This window comes from Cydia amplana, chromosome 7 (assembly GCF_948474715.1).
Source record: "Cydia amplana chromosome 7, ilCydAmpl1.1, whole genome shotgun sequence".
Taxonomy (NCBI): domain Eukaryota; kingdom Metazoa; phylum Arthropoda; class Insecta; order Lepidoptera; family Tortricidae; genus Cydia; species Cydia amplana.
In genome coordinates, this window is record NC_086075.1 from 20,074,903 (window position 1) to 20,088,504 (window position 13,602).

At 35.5% G+C, this 13,602-nt stretch overlaps 1 protein-coding gene and 1 long non-coding RNA gene across 3 annotated transcripts in view; both read left to right on the top strand.

Moving 5' to 3' along the window:
- The window catches only part of LOC134649685 (uncharacterized), a 208,930-nt gene that overhangs the window by 32,851 nt on the left and 162,477 nt on the right, over positions 1-13,602 (top strand). The window lies entirely within an intron of this gene.
- LOC134649901 (facilitated trehalose transporter Tret1-like) lies at positions 3,157-5,065 on the top strand. 2 transcript variants are annotated; one of them, XM_063504733.1, is made up of 3 exons: positions 3,157-3,222; positions 3,400-3,535; positions 3,772-5,065. In XM_063504733.1, the coding sequence occupies exons 1-3, from the start codon at positions 3,202-3,204 to the stop codon at positions 5,043-5,045; spliced, it is 1,431 nt and encodes a 476-aa protein (XP_063360803.1). In that variant the 5' UTR covers positions 3,157-3,201; the 3' UTR covers positions 5,046-5,065. The 2 variants fall into 2 exon arrangements, with proteins under 2 accessions (XP_063360803.1, XP_063360804.1); XM_063504734.1 differs by lacking the exon at positions 3,157-3,222 and having other exon boundaries at positions 3,428-3,531.

Consider the following 13,602-nt stretch of genomic DNA (forward strand, 5'->3'; position numbering starts at 1 on the left):
GCTAGTGACGGGGATTTTACGATACCTATTGAAATAATCTATCGTATTGTTAGAAGTTAAATTTGCTTCGAAACTTTGCTCTTGTTTAATAAAGTTTATAAAATAATTAGCTTTGCCCACTATACTCGTATTCTGATTGAAAGAGGTCATAGTTTTTTGTTCTAGCCATATTTGTGAATTAATTGCTAACATTTTGAATTATGAAATTACAAATAATGCTATCATGCTATAATTGGCTTTATAGGTAGTTAGTGCTTTTGTATAATTTTTAATATGTATACCTAAGTACATTGGGTATGTCAGTAAATAATTTGGGGGCGTTCGACTAACAATTTTATTGCTCTGAGCAGTCATTATTTATTTAATACCTAACTATTATTTAAGGGAAAAAAACACTTGACATATTGATTCATTACCTTCCGCTTTTAAATATCATTTTTTAAGGTATTGACAATTCTGTAGTAGGTACATTATTTTCCATAATCTTCTTAGTTACGATGCCGCGAAATTCAAGTATAACATTGTGTTGTTTCGCAACGTCCAGTAATAATCAGTGAGCAGCGCTCGGGAGTGTCGCTACGTGATCGTATATCGCGCAATCGTGCCCCGCATGCCACCCTCAGGGAGCCCCTGCCTTATTGAATACACCCTTTGACAGTTCCACTGTCGAACAGTAATTCTTAGCAATCTATTTAATAAAACACTCGTTTTAAATAATATTAAGATCCTTTTTTTTAGGGTTCCGTAGCCAAATGGCAAAAAACGGAACCTTTATAGATTCGTCATGTCTGTCTGTCCGTCCGTATGTCACAGCCACTTTTTTCCGAAACTATAAGAACTATACTGTTGAAACTTGGTAAGTAGATGTATTCTGTGAACCGCATTAAGATTTTCATACAAAAATAGAAAAAAAAAAATTTTGGGGGTTCCCCATACTTAGAACTGAAACACAAAAAATTTTTTTTCATCAAACCCATACTTGTGGGGTATCTATGTATAGGTCTTCAAAAATGATATTGAGGTTTCTAATACCATTTTTTTCTAAACTGAATAGTTTGCGCGAGAGACACTTCCAAAGTGGTAAAATGTGTCCCCCCCCCCTGTAACTTCTAAAATAAGAGAATTATAAAACTTAAAAAAAATATATGATGTACATTACCATGCAAACTTCCACCGAAAATTGGTTTGAACGAGATCTAGTAAGTAGTTTTTTTTTAATACGTCATAAATCCCCTAAATACGGAACTCTTCATGGGCGAGTCCGACTCGCACTTGTCCGGTTTTTGTCTTTCGGTCAAATGACAAATAGGCCAATTTGAACGTACACTGCGTACACAGCATGTTTTAGTTTTTAAAATTTTGTCGATTACCCACAGTGTTTATATAGTAATTCTTATAAATACCTACCTACTATAATAGTTGTTAATATTTTATGCCATATTTTGTAAATAAATGAAAGTTAACGTCAAATTTATAACATTCATAAAGTTATAATTTAGAGACTCCATTACTAAGTTTTTTAAAGTCCTTTCAATATTATAAGATAAGTCAATAATCAATTTAAGATCCATCAGCCAGTTTTTAAAAATCTTTTCAATATTATTAGTGAGTGAGTGATGTAACTGAATTAAACTCAGGATAATTTAAAATGAAAAACTAAGTTATTTTGCATAAAAATCATTATAATTATAAAATATTTTAGTACCTAATAAGGTGAAAGGTGTAAAGTATCATTCTATGGATCTTGCTAACTATGTAAACAAAAGTCACTAGTAAATTCATCATTCACAGACAATTTCAATATACCGATTTGTTAACATAGCAAGTTCCATATACACTTTAAGGTATGTATAGAAAATATTAAATAAATTTAGAAATCTGAATCGGAATCTGGTTGTGACTAGTGACCCTGTCCACAAAGAAGAAGATCCCAGGTTCGAATTCTGGGAAGGGCATATATTTGTGCATATGTTCCTGAGTTATTGATGTTTCTATAAATTTAATATACATATACGAATTAATTAATTTAATTTAATCAGAGTATAGCTTGAAGGGACAGCGTTGGAATATATGATCAGATCAGTGGTCACCTCTTTCTGACCGCACTCGCGGAGTGGAGAATCTAAGATACGAATAAAAAGAACAGTATAAGTAATTATAAGTATGTAGTTATTTTTATATTACAGTGTTTGTTTCATTTTAATAGCATTCACCTGCGACTTGTTCTGCGTAAAAATCGTTCACACCTTATATCCCAATTTTTTCTTCTTTAGTTGTTCAATTAAAAATAAATGTTTTTTAGTTTACAAAGTTAAAACAAAAGAATCTTTTATTTTAAATAGTGTACGTATGCGTTATCTGACAGTGGTTATCGTGACTGTTTTATATACATATTTAGACAATTTATACATTATTTCATTGACAACTAGCTACTGAGCTCATAAATAAAACCAAGCTTTATCACTTCCGAAGCTATTAGGACATCAATGCACTAGGGGACTAAATTAACGTTCCAACGGTGACATCGCATTACCGAAATGTGCAATTAATTCCATAATAATTAATTACCTATCGTTCACGCGACTATGACAATCAATTTGGCCATTATACGGAAACAATTAAAGCGAAGATAGCAAATTGATATTTTATATTTTGCTATTTATGTACCTCTATTATGTTTATCATTAGGTTTATTAAAACGGTAGTCATTCAAATATTTATACCTACACAAATTTAGGCTCAACCCAAAAATAAATTAGACAAATTAATGTCTGGTAATCTTAAAACATAAATAATCGCGCGCATCACTGGCATCTTAGTTGATCTCAACAGGGTGACCTCAATAGTATCAATTATTCTGGTTAAGAAAAAATATAAAACGAGGTTCAAAGACTTTGTACAGTATTTCGGAAACTGCCAAATTAAGAATTAAAAATGCGGTTGTCAATTCATAGCGAAAATTAACATAAATAGTACGCTTTAATATGGCATGAAGATAAAATAAGTATTTATAGCTCACGGTCACGATTTTAGTCACACTTACCTGAAGAAGAATGTACTTTGACGTAAATATTTATTATTATCTTCATGCCGTCCAAGCCGTTTAGTTGTTTTCGTTATTAGATTTATTTTTATATCTTTAATTACAATAGAATTCTCAAAATAAGTTACAAATTTTATCGCTATAACTAGTGCTCAAAAATGGGAATTGCATTTAAACAGGTAAATCCTCGACTTATTGTTATATATCAGGACCAATACGTTGTTTATCGGTTCCTTTTATAGTATCTTTGTGGATAATACGTACCTACGTTATTTTTGGACTTACTATTAGTCAAATAAAATACCACTTTTTATTTGATATAGGTACTTGAAGTTTTTTGAATACTTTTCTTTCAGTATTGGGTGATGTGCGGTATTATTTTGAATTTAATAACTATTGGATATCATCTGGGCTACACTACCATTCTTCTTCGGGATTTAAAGGCGCCTGGATCAGATATACCGCTGAGCTTAGAAGCAGAGTCATGGGTGGGTAAGTTAATATCAACCTTATTTAATATTTCACAATACATACGTTGGACACATAACGCTTAGTAAGTGTAATTGTAATATTCTAATTCTTTTAGAACTTAATCACTGTTTATATTTATCTACTTATTTACCCTTGGTGGTAACTCTATTGTTTTCCAACAATTTGTTTATGGTCGTTCAACAGTTCCGATTCATTCGGATGCCTTGTTTAACTAATTTATTTTATCTTTATTCCAGTGTCAGCGATAGCAATATCTTCTCTGCTATCGGGGTTGATGGTCGCGCCCACCCTACAAATACTTGGAAGAAAATCAGCTCACATATCAGTCGTTCTTCCAAACCTCATCGCGTGCCTGATCCTGTATTTTGCTCAGGACATTACGGCGCTCGTGATAGCCCGCTTGGCGTCTGGATTCACATTCGGGTCAACAATAATCGTTGCTGCCATCATCATCGGAGAATACTCGAGTCCTGAGTACAGAGGTGTATTCCTCAATGCAAAATCAGCAAGTTACACGTTAGGTGTATTTTTGGTGCATTTCGTTGGTATATTTTATGACTGGAGAATGACCGCCCTCATAGGACTGATACCCTCAGTGTTGTCTCTAATAAACACATTAAGTTGGTCAGAAAGTCCGGCATGGTTGGCTTATAGAGGAAGATATGAAGCCTGCGAGGCCTCGTTTCAACAGTTGAGAGGAGACAGCTGTAGGGCTAAAGAAGAATTGTTACTTTTAATGGAAACACAAAGGAATCGAAGATTGAGTAAAGTTAAAGGCAAATCTAAAATCAGTAGCTTTAGACAAAATCTGTCAAAGCTTGGCAAGAAAGATTTTGTAAGACCTTCATTGATAGTTTTGTTTGTTTTTGTTATTCTGGAGTCCTCCGGTCGGCACTCGTTTTCAGCTTACGCTGTTCGATTTATGTCTGCCTTTACAACTAATGATGCTAATACTTTGTATTACGTCCTTGCTGTGGATGGTGTTGTTTGTATTTCTGGAATATTATCTTGCTTGATTGTGAAATTATATCGCCGTCGGACAATATTATTTACCGCTGGCGGGTTAGCGTGCGTTTTGTTAGTATCTATTTGTGTATATTTGTATTTAAAAGCTAAAGGCATAGCTCCTGAAGATAACATCTGGTTGCCACTGACACTATTACTTACGTATCATATCGTTGTCAGCCTTGGTGTTGCGCCAATAATTATGGCTTTACTAGGTGAGGTATATCCTTTAGAGCATAAAGGTTTCGGGACTGTAGTTTCGGGAGTATTTTTCTCCTTATCGGTGTTAGTAGCATTGAAAGTGACACCTGCACTAATCAAGAGTATGGAAGTATATGGAACGTTTTTGGTGTATTCATTGTGCCTGGCGGGATCTTTTGTATACTTGTACATATGTTTGCCAGAAACAGAAGGAAAAACTCTGCAAGAAATAGAACATCATTTTAATGGTGTTCCACTTACGTTGAAAAATGATACCGAAGACAAGTTGTTAAACAGTAAATAAATAAAGCAACTTTTACTTTTTGCAAAAAAAAATGGAGTTTATTATGTACGACGAATGTTGATGAATGAATTAAATCCATACTAATAATATTATAAATGCGAAAGTGTGTCTGTCTGTTTGTCTGTTACCTCTTCAAGCTTAAACCGCTGAACCGATTTAGTTAAAATATGGTATGAAGATAGTTTAAGTCCCGGGGAAGGACATAGGATACTTTTTATCTCAGAACTCACCCCTTAAGGGGGTGAAAAGGGCGGTAGAAATTTGTATGGGCAATCAATAACCGCTGAACCGATTTCGTTGAAATTTGGTATGGAGATAGGTTGAGTCCCGGGGAAGGACATAGGGTTTTTATCCCAAAAATCTCCCTTTAAGGGGGTGAAATGGGGGTGGAAGTTTGTATGGGGAATCGTTAAAAAGCAGATTGGGTAAAAATAAGCTACCCAAATTACTAACTCCACGCAGACGAAGTCGCGGGCAAAAGCTAGTATTTTTATAACGTGTTATACTGAACATGCAAATGTAAAATGGGGTACATATTTAGCTTTGAAATGCAGGGGCGACTTTTAATTGAAATTTCAGTTTTTAAGCGGAAATATTTTTTTATATATGCGGGGTTTTTTGTAATAAGTAAACATGAATTCATAGTAATAATAACTAATTATAACTATGAATTATACCTATGAAAAGTTCTAGTAAATAATCAATTGTGCAATTTTTCTAGCCGTTATAAAACTAACCACTCCATTTTACGGTACCTACGTAATAAGAATATCTATAGGGAAATAAACGAACTGACCGGGTTCCTGATTAAATTAATTGTTTCTCTAGTTATTTCCAGATATAAAACTAAAAACAGTAAGAAGCGTGGGTTTTACTCAAACGTTTATTAAACTTGTAAACCCAAAGGCTAATCTGAAAACAGTAATCGAAATGGAAATCGACTCTACAGTAAAAAGCTTTTAAACTTGTCAAATATTTAAGCTAAGCAATAAAAAAGTTGTCATTCAATCCGCAGCATTCGAGGCGAGAATTAATAATCGTCCTTAAGGCCGACTCCATTTTGACAATTTGAAATGGTTTTCATCTTATTTGGATATGACCTTGAATCAAGCAATCAGATATCTCACGCCCACCAACAAGTGCGAGCAAAATGCCTTATTAGCATAGGTACCCCGGTGTCTTCGGTGTGGGAATGTTGTACACTAGCCAAAAAATTGGTTAAAAAAAGCATGACTTTTTAAAATAAGTTAACATTTCTAAGCTCATTTATAATTATAAAAACAAAGTTATAAATTAACGAAATCATATCTGCAACCAAAACCCCGAGGTATGCTTAGGAGACAGCATCTGGCGGCCTAACCAAGGTGACGATCGCTTGCGCTTCGGCATAGAATCGCTTTATGTCTTTCTATCACTATTATTAGTGCGATAGTGACAGTTGCGTTTCGTTCGCTAAGTAGCGTCAGTGATTGGCATGTTGTCTACGGGGCCTGATTGCATTTCGTGAATACCTCACGAAAATGAATGCTCATGCTGATCGGTACAGCGGCGCAAGCTGACTCAAAGTCGTATCAAAATAAGATCAAACCCATATCAAATTGACAAAACAGAATTGGCCTTCTTAACTCAATATGGGGCTCGAGAAACAATCTCTTTGAGCTACAAATCTTGTTGACAGTTATAAAAATTCATCCCCAAGTTTTATTAGGTTTGTTAGGAAATTCATAAATAACACCTAAAAATGGTTTATGGGAAACAGTGATAGGTACTGCTTTTTGTAGTTTATTTAAATGTTTTATTGTAATCAAAATAGTTTGTCTTGCGTCTTTGGCAATATTTTTGTCATTTTTGGAGTAAATCGTTTAAAAATTGCGAAATCTTTTCTTCTTGTTTACATCGGTGACACTCGATGACTTTCAACGTGTGTTGTCAAATAGACTCCACCAGTAAAATAAATGAGTACCACTGAAAATTCGCAACATGGTAAATACCAAATAAAATCTTGTATAGGTACAATTACATGCTGCAAATGTTAAAGAAGTAGTTATAACTGCACAATGAACAATGCGGCACAGTCTCAATAGTCGAGTAGCGAATAAGTTGGGAGCCGTCGCGTCGAGCGAGCACTTTTATAGCCAGAAACTTGGAGGATATAATCAAACGGAGACGCCATGTCTGTAATTTTCTGTACAAAACAGTCTGCCGATTTTTGCGGGGGAGGGGAACGTCAAATGTATGCGTAACGTAAAAATAGCCATGTCAGATAAACGTCAGTCCATACATTGTGTATAGGGTTTGAGATCCGGATATCCGGATATCCGAAATATCCGGATATCCGTCAAATCTAAGATCCGGATCCAACGTCTCATAGGATCCGGATATTTCGGATCTCACGGATCCGTTAAATATTGCATTGGTCGCGTTATTGGTACGTAATAACGTCATAAAATAAATACAAATATTGCTTAAACTAAACAGTAGTAACAGTAACAGTATTAAAACGAGCTACCTACATGCCTCCTGACTGGAATAAGGGTAAATATTTGTATGTTTTAAAGTAATTGTTATCAGGTTTTCGCTCAGTCGCCTTTGGGTCGTCTACCTGGAACATCATTAGTGCTTGTGCGTGTTGTTATCAGTGACTTTTTTGTGTTATCGTGTCGGTTCCCAGTCTTCTGTTAACATAAATAACATGTGCTTGATGTGCTGCTGAGTAACTAATATTGATATTTTTCTCTCGTTATTAAGAAGCTGTAGCCCAAATTTCTTAATTTCCCGAAACTTTTGTAGTAATTTTACATTATTTTGCAGTAATTAACTGGATTTATATATACCTATAATGGAAGATTGTTGTAATGGGGACTGAATAAATGAGTTAGATACTTTTTCTAAGCCATTTTTCTCAGTCGAACGACTGAAGGTATAGCTATTTTACCAAGATAAAGGAAGTACGTTTTTTAATAGTATAAATTATATCACACCACACCGGTATAAAATAATAAAAGTACATAAATGTAACTTTTTCTCCATTTTCTATTTTGTGAGCTTATAATGGCAAATTTAAGAAAAAACGCCGAAGTTAAAGCGGTGTTTTTAGGCACCTTTAGAATTAATTCTTCTGAGCAGATATATAGAAATAAATTTGCTTTAATTACTTCATTTTTGGCGTTTTCGGTTACAAATGGACTACGGCCTCCAAAAAAAATGCATAATATTATTAATAGGAATACCTAATTAAGACTACACTGAATATCTTATTATACATAGTTATATCGTTTTGAGATAATAATAATTATTATTAATAATTGTAATTAACTAAAACATGAACATTTTACATTTTACTGGCTGTTCCTTGAATGTAAGTTGTAAATTTCGTCATCTTTCTTGATACAGATCCGTATTATCCGAATTATCCGGATATCCGGATCCGTCAAATTTTAATATCCGAAATATCCGGATCCGAAAAATTGACGGATCTTGCAAACCCTAATTGTGTATGACCGTTAGCCGCCTATTTTCGACAGAGGGGAAAGCCTGTTAATGGCTACTCCGTTTAGTTGTATCCTCCAAGGCCAGAAATGTAATACTTTTACAAAGTTCGCTCTCGTTGTTCACAACGAGTACTTGCTCTCAGTGTCTTCACTATTGTTTGGGCTCGGTTGAAGTTTTGTTTTTATTCTGAGCATGTTGTTTGTGTAATTTCTGGGAAAATTAATAAGTTTAACTGTATTTTTCTGTCAATTGTGTTTTTATAGGTACGTGAAAGTAGAAAAGCATAGTAGGCACAAATAGTACACAAAGTAGATAACTTTCTTACAACGTCACTTTAGTCACCTACAAGATAGACTATTTTATGTCACTTTCATAAAATATAATTTTCCGAGAACATCAAATATGAGAGTGTCTACCACTTTCTTAGAATGTCATGTTCTGAGGACGTCATCACATATTATCGCACTCACACAATTTCCTTTTTATTTACGTACATACAGCTATTTTAAATAAACATCCCTGATATTCAATAAATTCATCTACCTATTCAATTTGCTGCAACAGTTGCCACATACAGCTCTGCTGTAAGCGTTATCTCGCTATGACTGACACTCGCCATTCAATAAACTTAGGTTCTTGCGTACAGTTAATTTATTCCACATACAGATTAAAATGACTCTTATTACTGTGTCATTAAAGTCCAATTTTGTAAAATTGTCGCCAGCGTGAAGTGAAATATCGGTTAACATTGACAGTAAAACAACGCCCCTGTCGTGCGGGACCCTGTTCGGGGTTTAATTCAAATCTGGTTCCAAGGACCATGCTACTGCCAGTTCGAAATTTTGCGTTAGTACGTAACCTATTAATGAAACGGAATTTAAAAGCATAAAGTTTTTTTTTTGTTTAGTTATTGTTATATCCGAAAACAACGTGACACGTCAGGACAAACTAAATAAAGAAAAAATAACTAAGTGAATAAATAAATGAGCAATTTTATAAAAAAACATTGATGTAATGGCTCTAGTTCGTAGGTGAATCAACACTAGGAAATATTTTCTCCACAACGACTTTCACAATTAACAGCTTTATACTCCCATTGCCAATAATCCATTAAAAATACGAACTCCAACTCTGCAACTTTTTTAATTTAAACTTTAGTATACGAGTATGAACTAACTATTGTGGCATGACACACATAGCGGCATAAAATAGAGAGTGTATTGTGCACAATACGAGCGCGGTCCAGACGGGGCCTATTGTACGTGGATTACCACGGTTTCATTTCTTTAACTGGTCTATTGTGTTTAATAAACAACTGAGAATAATAACTGAAAAGGACTTTGGGAACAAACAGAATTACCTACATTTAGATTTTTTTTAAGTAGTCACACTACTATGTTAATAAATTATTTATAAACTGAAAAAGAAAGTGGTGGAGATCCTAGCCTCTAAGCTATCCCATCATCGTTATCGTATCCGGCCTCTGCCACCGAAGGGTTTGATCATTTTTTTAGTAGATGACATTCGTAAAAAATGTATTCTGTCACAATTTACATACAGTCATATTCCAAACATGTCAAAAAATATAATAATAAAAGCCTTAAAACCTACTACATTTAACACAAGTCACTTAACATAAAACGAATAGCTAGGTACTAATAGGTAACTAATCAAATAACCCACCCCGAGTCATTCCAGGCGCAAAACTCCCCAACACGCTCGCTGCGTTTCCGCGTTGAATCGCAATATAGAGAACCTTTGCACCAGGAATGACCCGGAGCGGGGATCAAGTCCCCTCTCTCGCAAGCGACTCCCGAGCTCTCTAAAGAAGGACCGCGCCTCCGAGCACCAACACCCAGTGGTCTCCACCGCGAGCGGAACAAACAAATAACCACCCAGGCACGCGTACTTTTCCTGCTTTCTAATAGCAGCTATCTCAGCAGCTGCCCCCGCTAGACCTACTGTGCGACTTAAGTGCGAAGCAGCAAAAGTGCTGACGCATGTAGCGTCCCAAAGCAGGCACTTCCCTTTCTGCCAAGACACCAACGTCATGCCATCCGGCCTCCTCCCATCAGACCGGCTAAGGCCCGGGGGCTCAAGCAAGCAAGGCACATTTGCCGAGACTAGCGCTCTGCGTATGATGTCGTTTAGAGCATGATGGCGTGGGAACCTTCCCGCACATCGGCAACAACTCAGAGCGTGGTGGTCATTGCTCTCCACCATTTATGACATTTAAGTAGGTATTTCAGTTTATTTGGTCCGTCGTGTAAAATTTCTACTTGACGGTATACAACCTAACCTAAGCTACACATATTATGCTACATTTTTAAATGTGCGGTTTATTATCGTCGTTCAAATTTATTTATTAAAATACGAGTATTACAATCATAATTTGATCAGTAAGTATCTCGAGCAATTTGGCACTTAGGTACGAGTAGGTGTCAGTCGAGTGCGAGTCCCAGGGCACTAACTTGACTAATTCACTTGCCGGTAACTTAATTACTCCGCTGAGTGAAACGTGCCGCGGGAGTGAATTACTGATGTTATAGTATTATAATTGTGTCAAATTTTGTTCGTTTTGATAATTATATTATACTCTCAAAAATTTAATATTATAATGACAAAATGCAACACGTCAAAACTGCGTGAACGTTGCGGCAGTAACTTTTGCACCAATAATACTGCTGTAGTCGCCATCGCATTGTAACCTTAAAAATACTGTTCGGATGCAGACTACACTAGCATTAGTGTAGCAGTATTGCAGCACAACATTACCAGTGATGCAGTCGACTGCATTGCTTGCGACAGGAAATGTCAGAAAGTTTATTATATAATGCAGGCGGCAGCATTACTACAGCAGTATTGCAGCGCGACAACCACCAACTTCATTGCAGCAATCTGCATTAAAGCTGATGTACGTAGTCTCAATTCAGGTACCAGTAGTGTACTAATAAAGCTACCTATATTTTTCTGTAACTTTACTTATCGGGCCATTCAAGATTCGAGTGGAATATAATTCCCACCCATCTCTAGAAATATTCCCACATGAACAAGTTCCAGTTGGCTCATAAAAACGATAATGTCTTTGTAAAAAGGCGTCCAAGTCACCTCGACACTAACATCCAATAACACAGACAATAAAATGGCCGCCCGGAAACGACTCAAAGGGAAAACAAAATGTCTTCCACACTTCCGGTCGCGGAATTGGAACAGAACATTACTTTTAGTGTTACTTTTATTTCACGGCGACATGCGAGTTCTGCTTTGGTTATCTTGTAATATTGCATATACACAGGATGTTCGTACAATGTACATGCTTGCAAGTGTAAACATTTTAACAACTGCAACTTATTGTGTAATAACATGTTTTTGACTACTGTATAATTCTGAGGCAATGAAAATTGAGAAAGTGACGTGTTGCTATCATATGAACTTTTATCATATGATTAAAGTGGACATCACGGCTAAACTACCAAATTGAGTATGCAACCCAATATGTTAAAGGTGACTTTCGGATGACTACTGCAGCAACGAGACGTAAAAAATTAGTGCCTTCGCTCATTCCTTCTCTAATTTTATCAATAAAATTGACAGAATAACATCGGCAATAACGACGCTGCAACAGTGATGTTACTTTACAGTTGCCATTTGAATGTTACTTTAACAATTCTGCAATCTCTATCCGAATATTGAAATGAAGACTTAAGTAGTCCCCCAGACAGGGAAATTAGACCATGAACAATGTAGAGAAATTTAATTTATTCCACCCTACTAAAGAAAATTACGCAAATAATTGCCGCCCTGACGCAATTGACTCTGAGCCCGATTCAGATCAAACAACCTGATACGACCTTGAAGATCGCTCACGGTGATTGGTGCATGCGAAATGAAGTTAAAGTCGTGCGTGAGATTTGCTCCGATGGGCTGCCGCGAAAACCGAATTACACAAATTGCAAGGATCTTTCTCTTTAACTCCAATGAAGACGTAATTAGAGTGTCAGAGAAAAATGCTCGTAATTTGCGAAGTTCAATTTTCGCGGCCCCGTTCGCCAAGACATTCGTCAAGGTCGTGTCAAAACCAGTTCAAACCCGTCTCAAGTTGTTAAATCTGAATCAGGCTGACTAACAATACAGGCCTTAATTTTAATGAAACAAAGGCAGCCTAATTCATGTTATTCCAGACCTTACTTTAACAACTTCTTTGCTAAGAAACAAGTCGCGATTACCCAAAATGATGTTTCTTAGGCATATTTTCGCCCCTAATTGAAATCAAAGCCTGAATCTCGGCATGAATGCCCAATTTGTAAACAGGATTACCTCAAGGATCATCGCTCGGGCCCGCGGGGGCGTCTTTAAATGTACACAGTAATATTATTCACATATTTCTTTTATAAGGAAAAACATGAGACGTCGACAATGTTTTTGAATAATATACGGAAAAAAATTGCGTCGGCTTTGTTGTTTTCCGTAATATTATTTATATATTTACATATTTATGCAAATAAATAACTTTTACTTTACTTTAATGTTATGTAAATATGAAAATATTGCCAGTTTTAAATTCCCTTAAAACCACTAAACTATAGTTCAAAATAACATAGGACTATTTTTCCTCCTGTTCACAATGAAATTTATTTCTATCAATTTCAAAGATTTTTCTCCCGAATTATTTCCCGGGTTATTTCCCATTCCCAGAAATGTTGATAACGCGCAATCGGAGTAGTAGGAATGTACTATATTTTATTATATATTATTTAAAACTTTAGCGTTTTGAGCATATTATATTAACTCACATTTATAGACGGGTCTCTGTTTTGACATTTTGCTGGGACATCAGTAAAAAAAAAAAAACATTAAATAAAGTTAGCCGCGACCAGCACGACTAGTCAAACCTGTGTCGGAACGTCGGTAAATAAAGGTAATAAAATTAATTCGCGATATACCCGTCTATAAATGTGAGTTAATACGTAAATTTTATTATATCAATTTATTGATACAAATTCTAACGGTTCTATTAATTCAAACTGCATTCAGTGACTTCCAATTTTACATACTTTGGTTTATG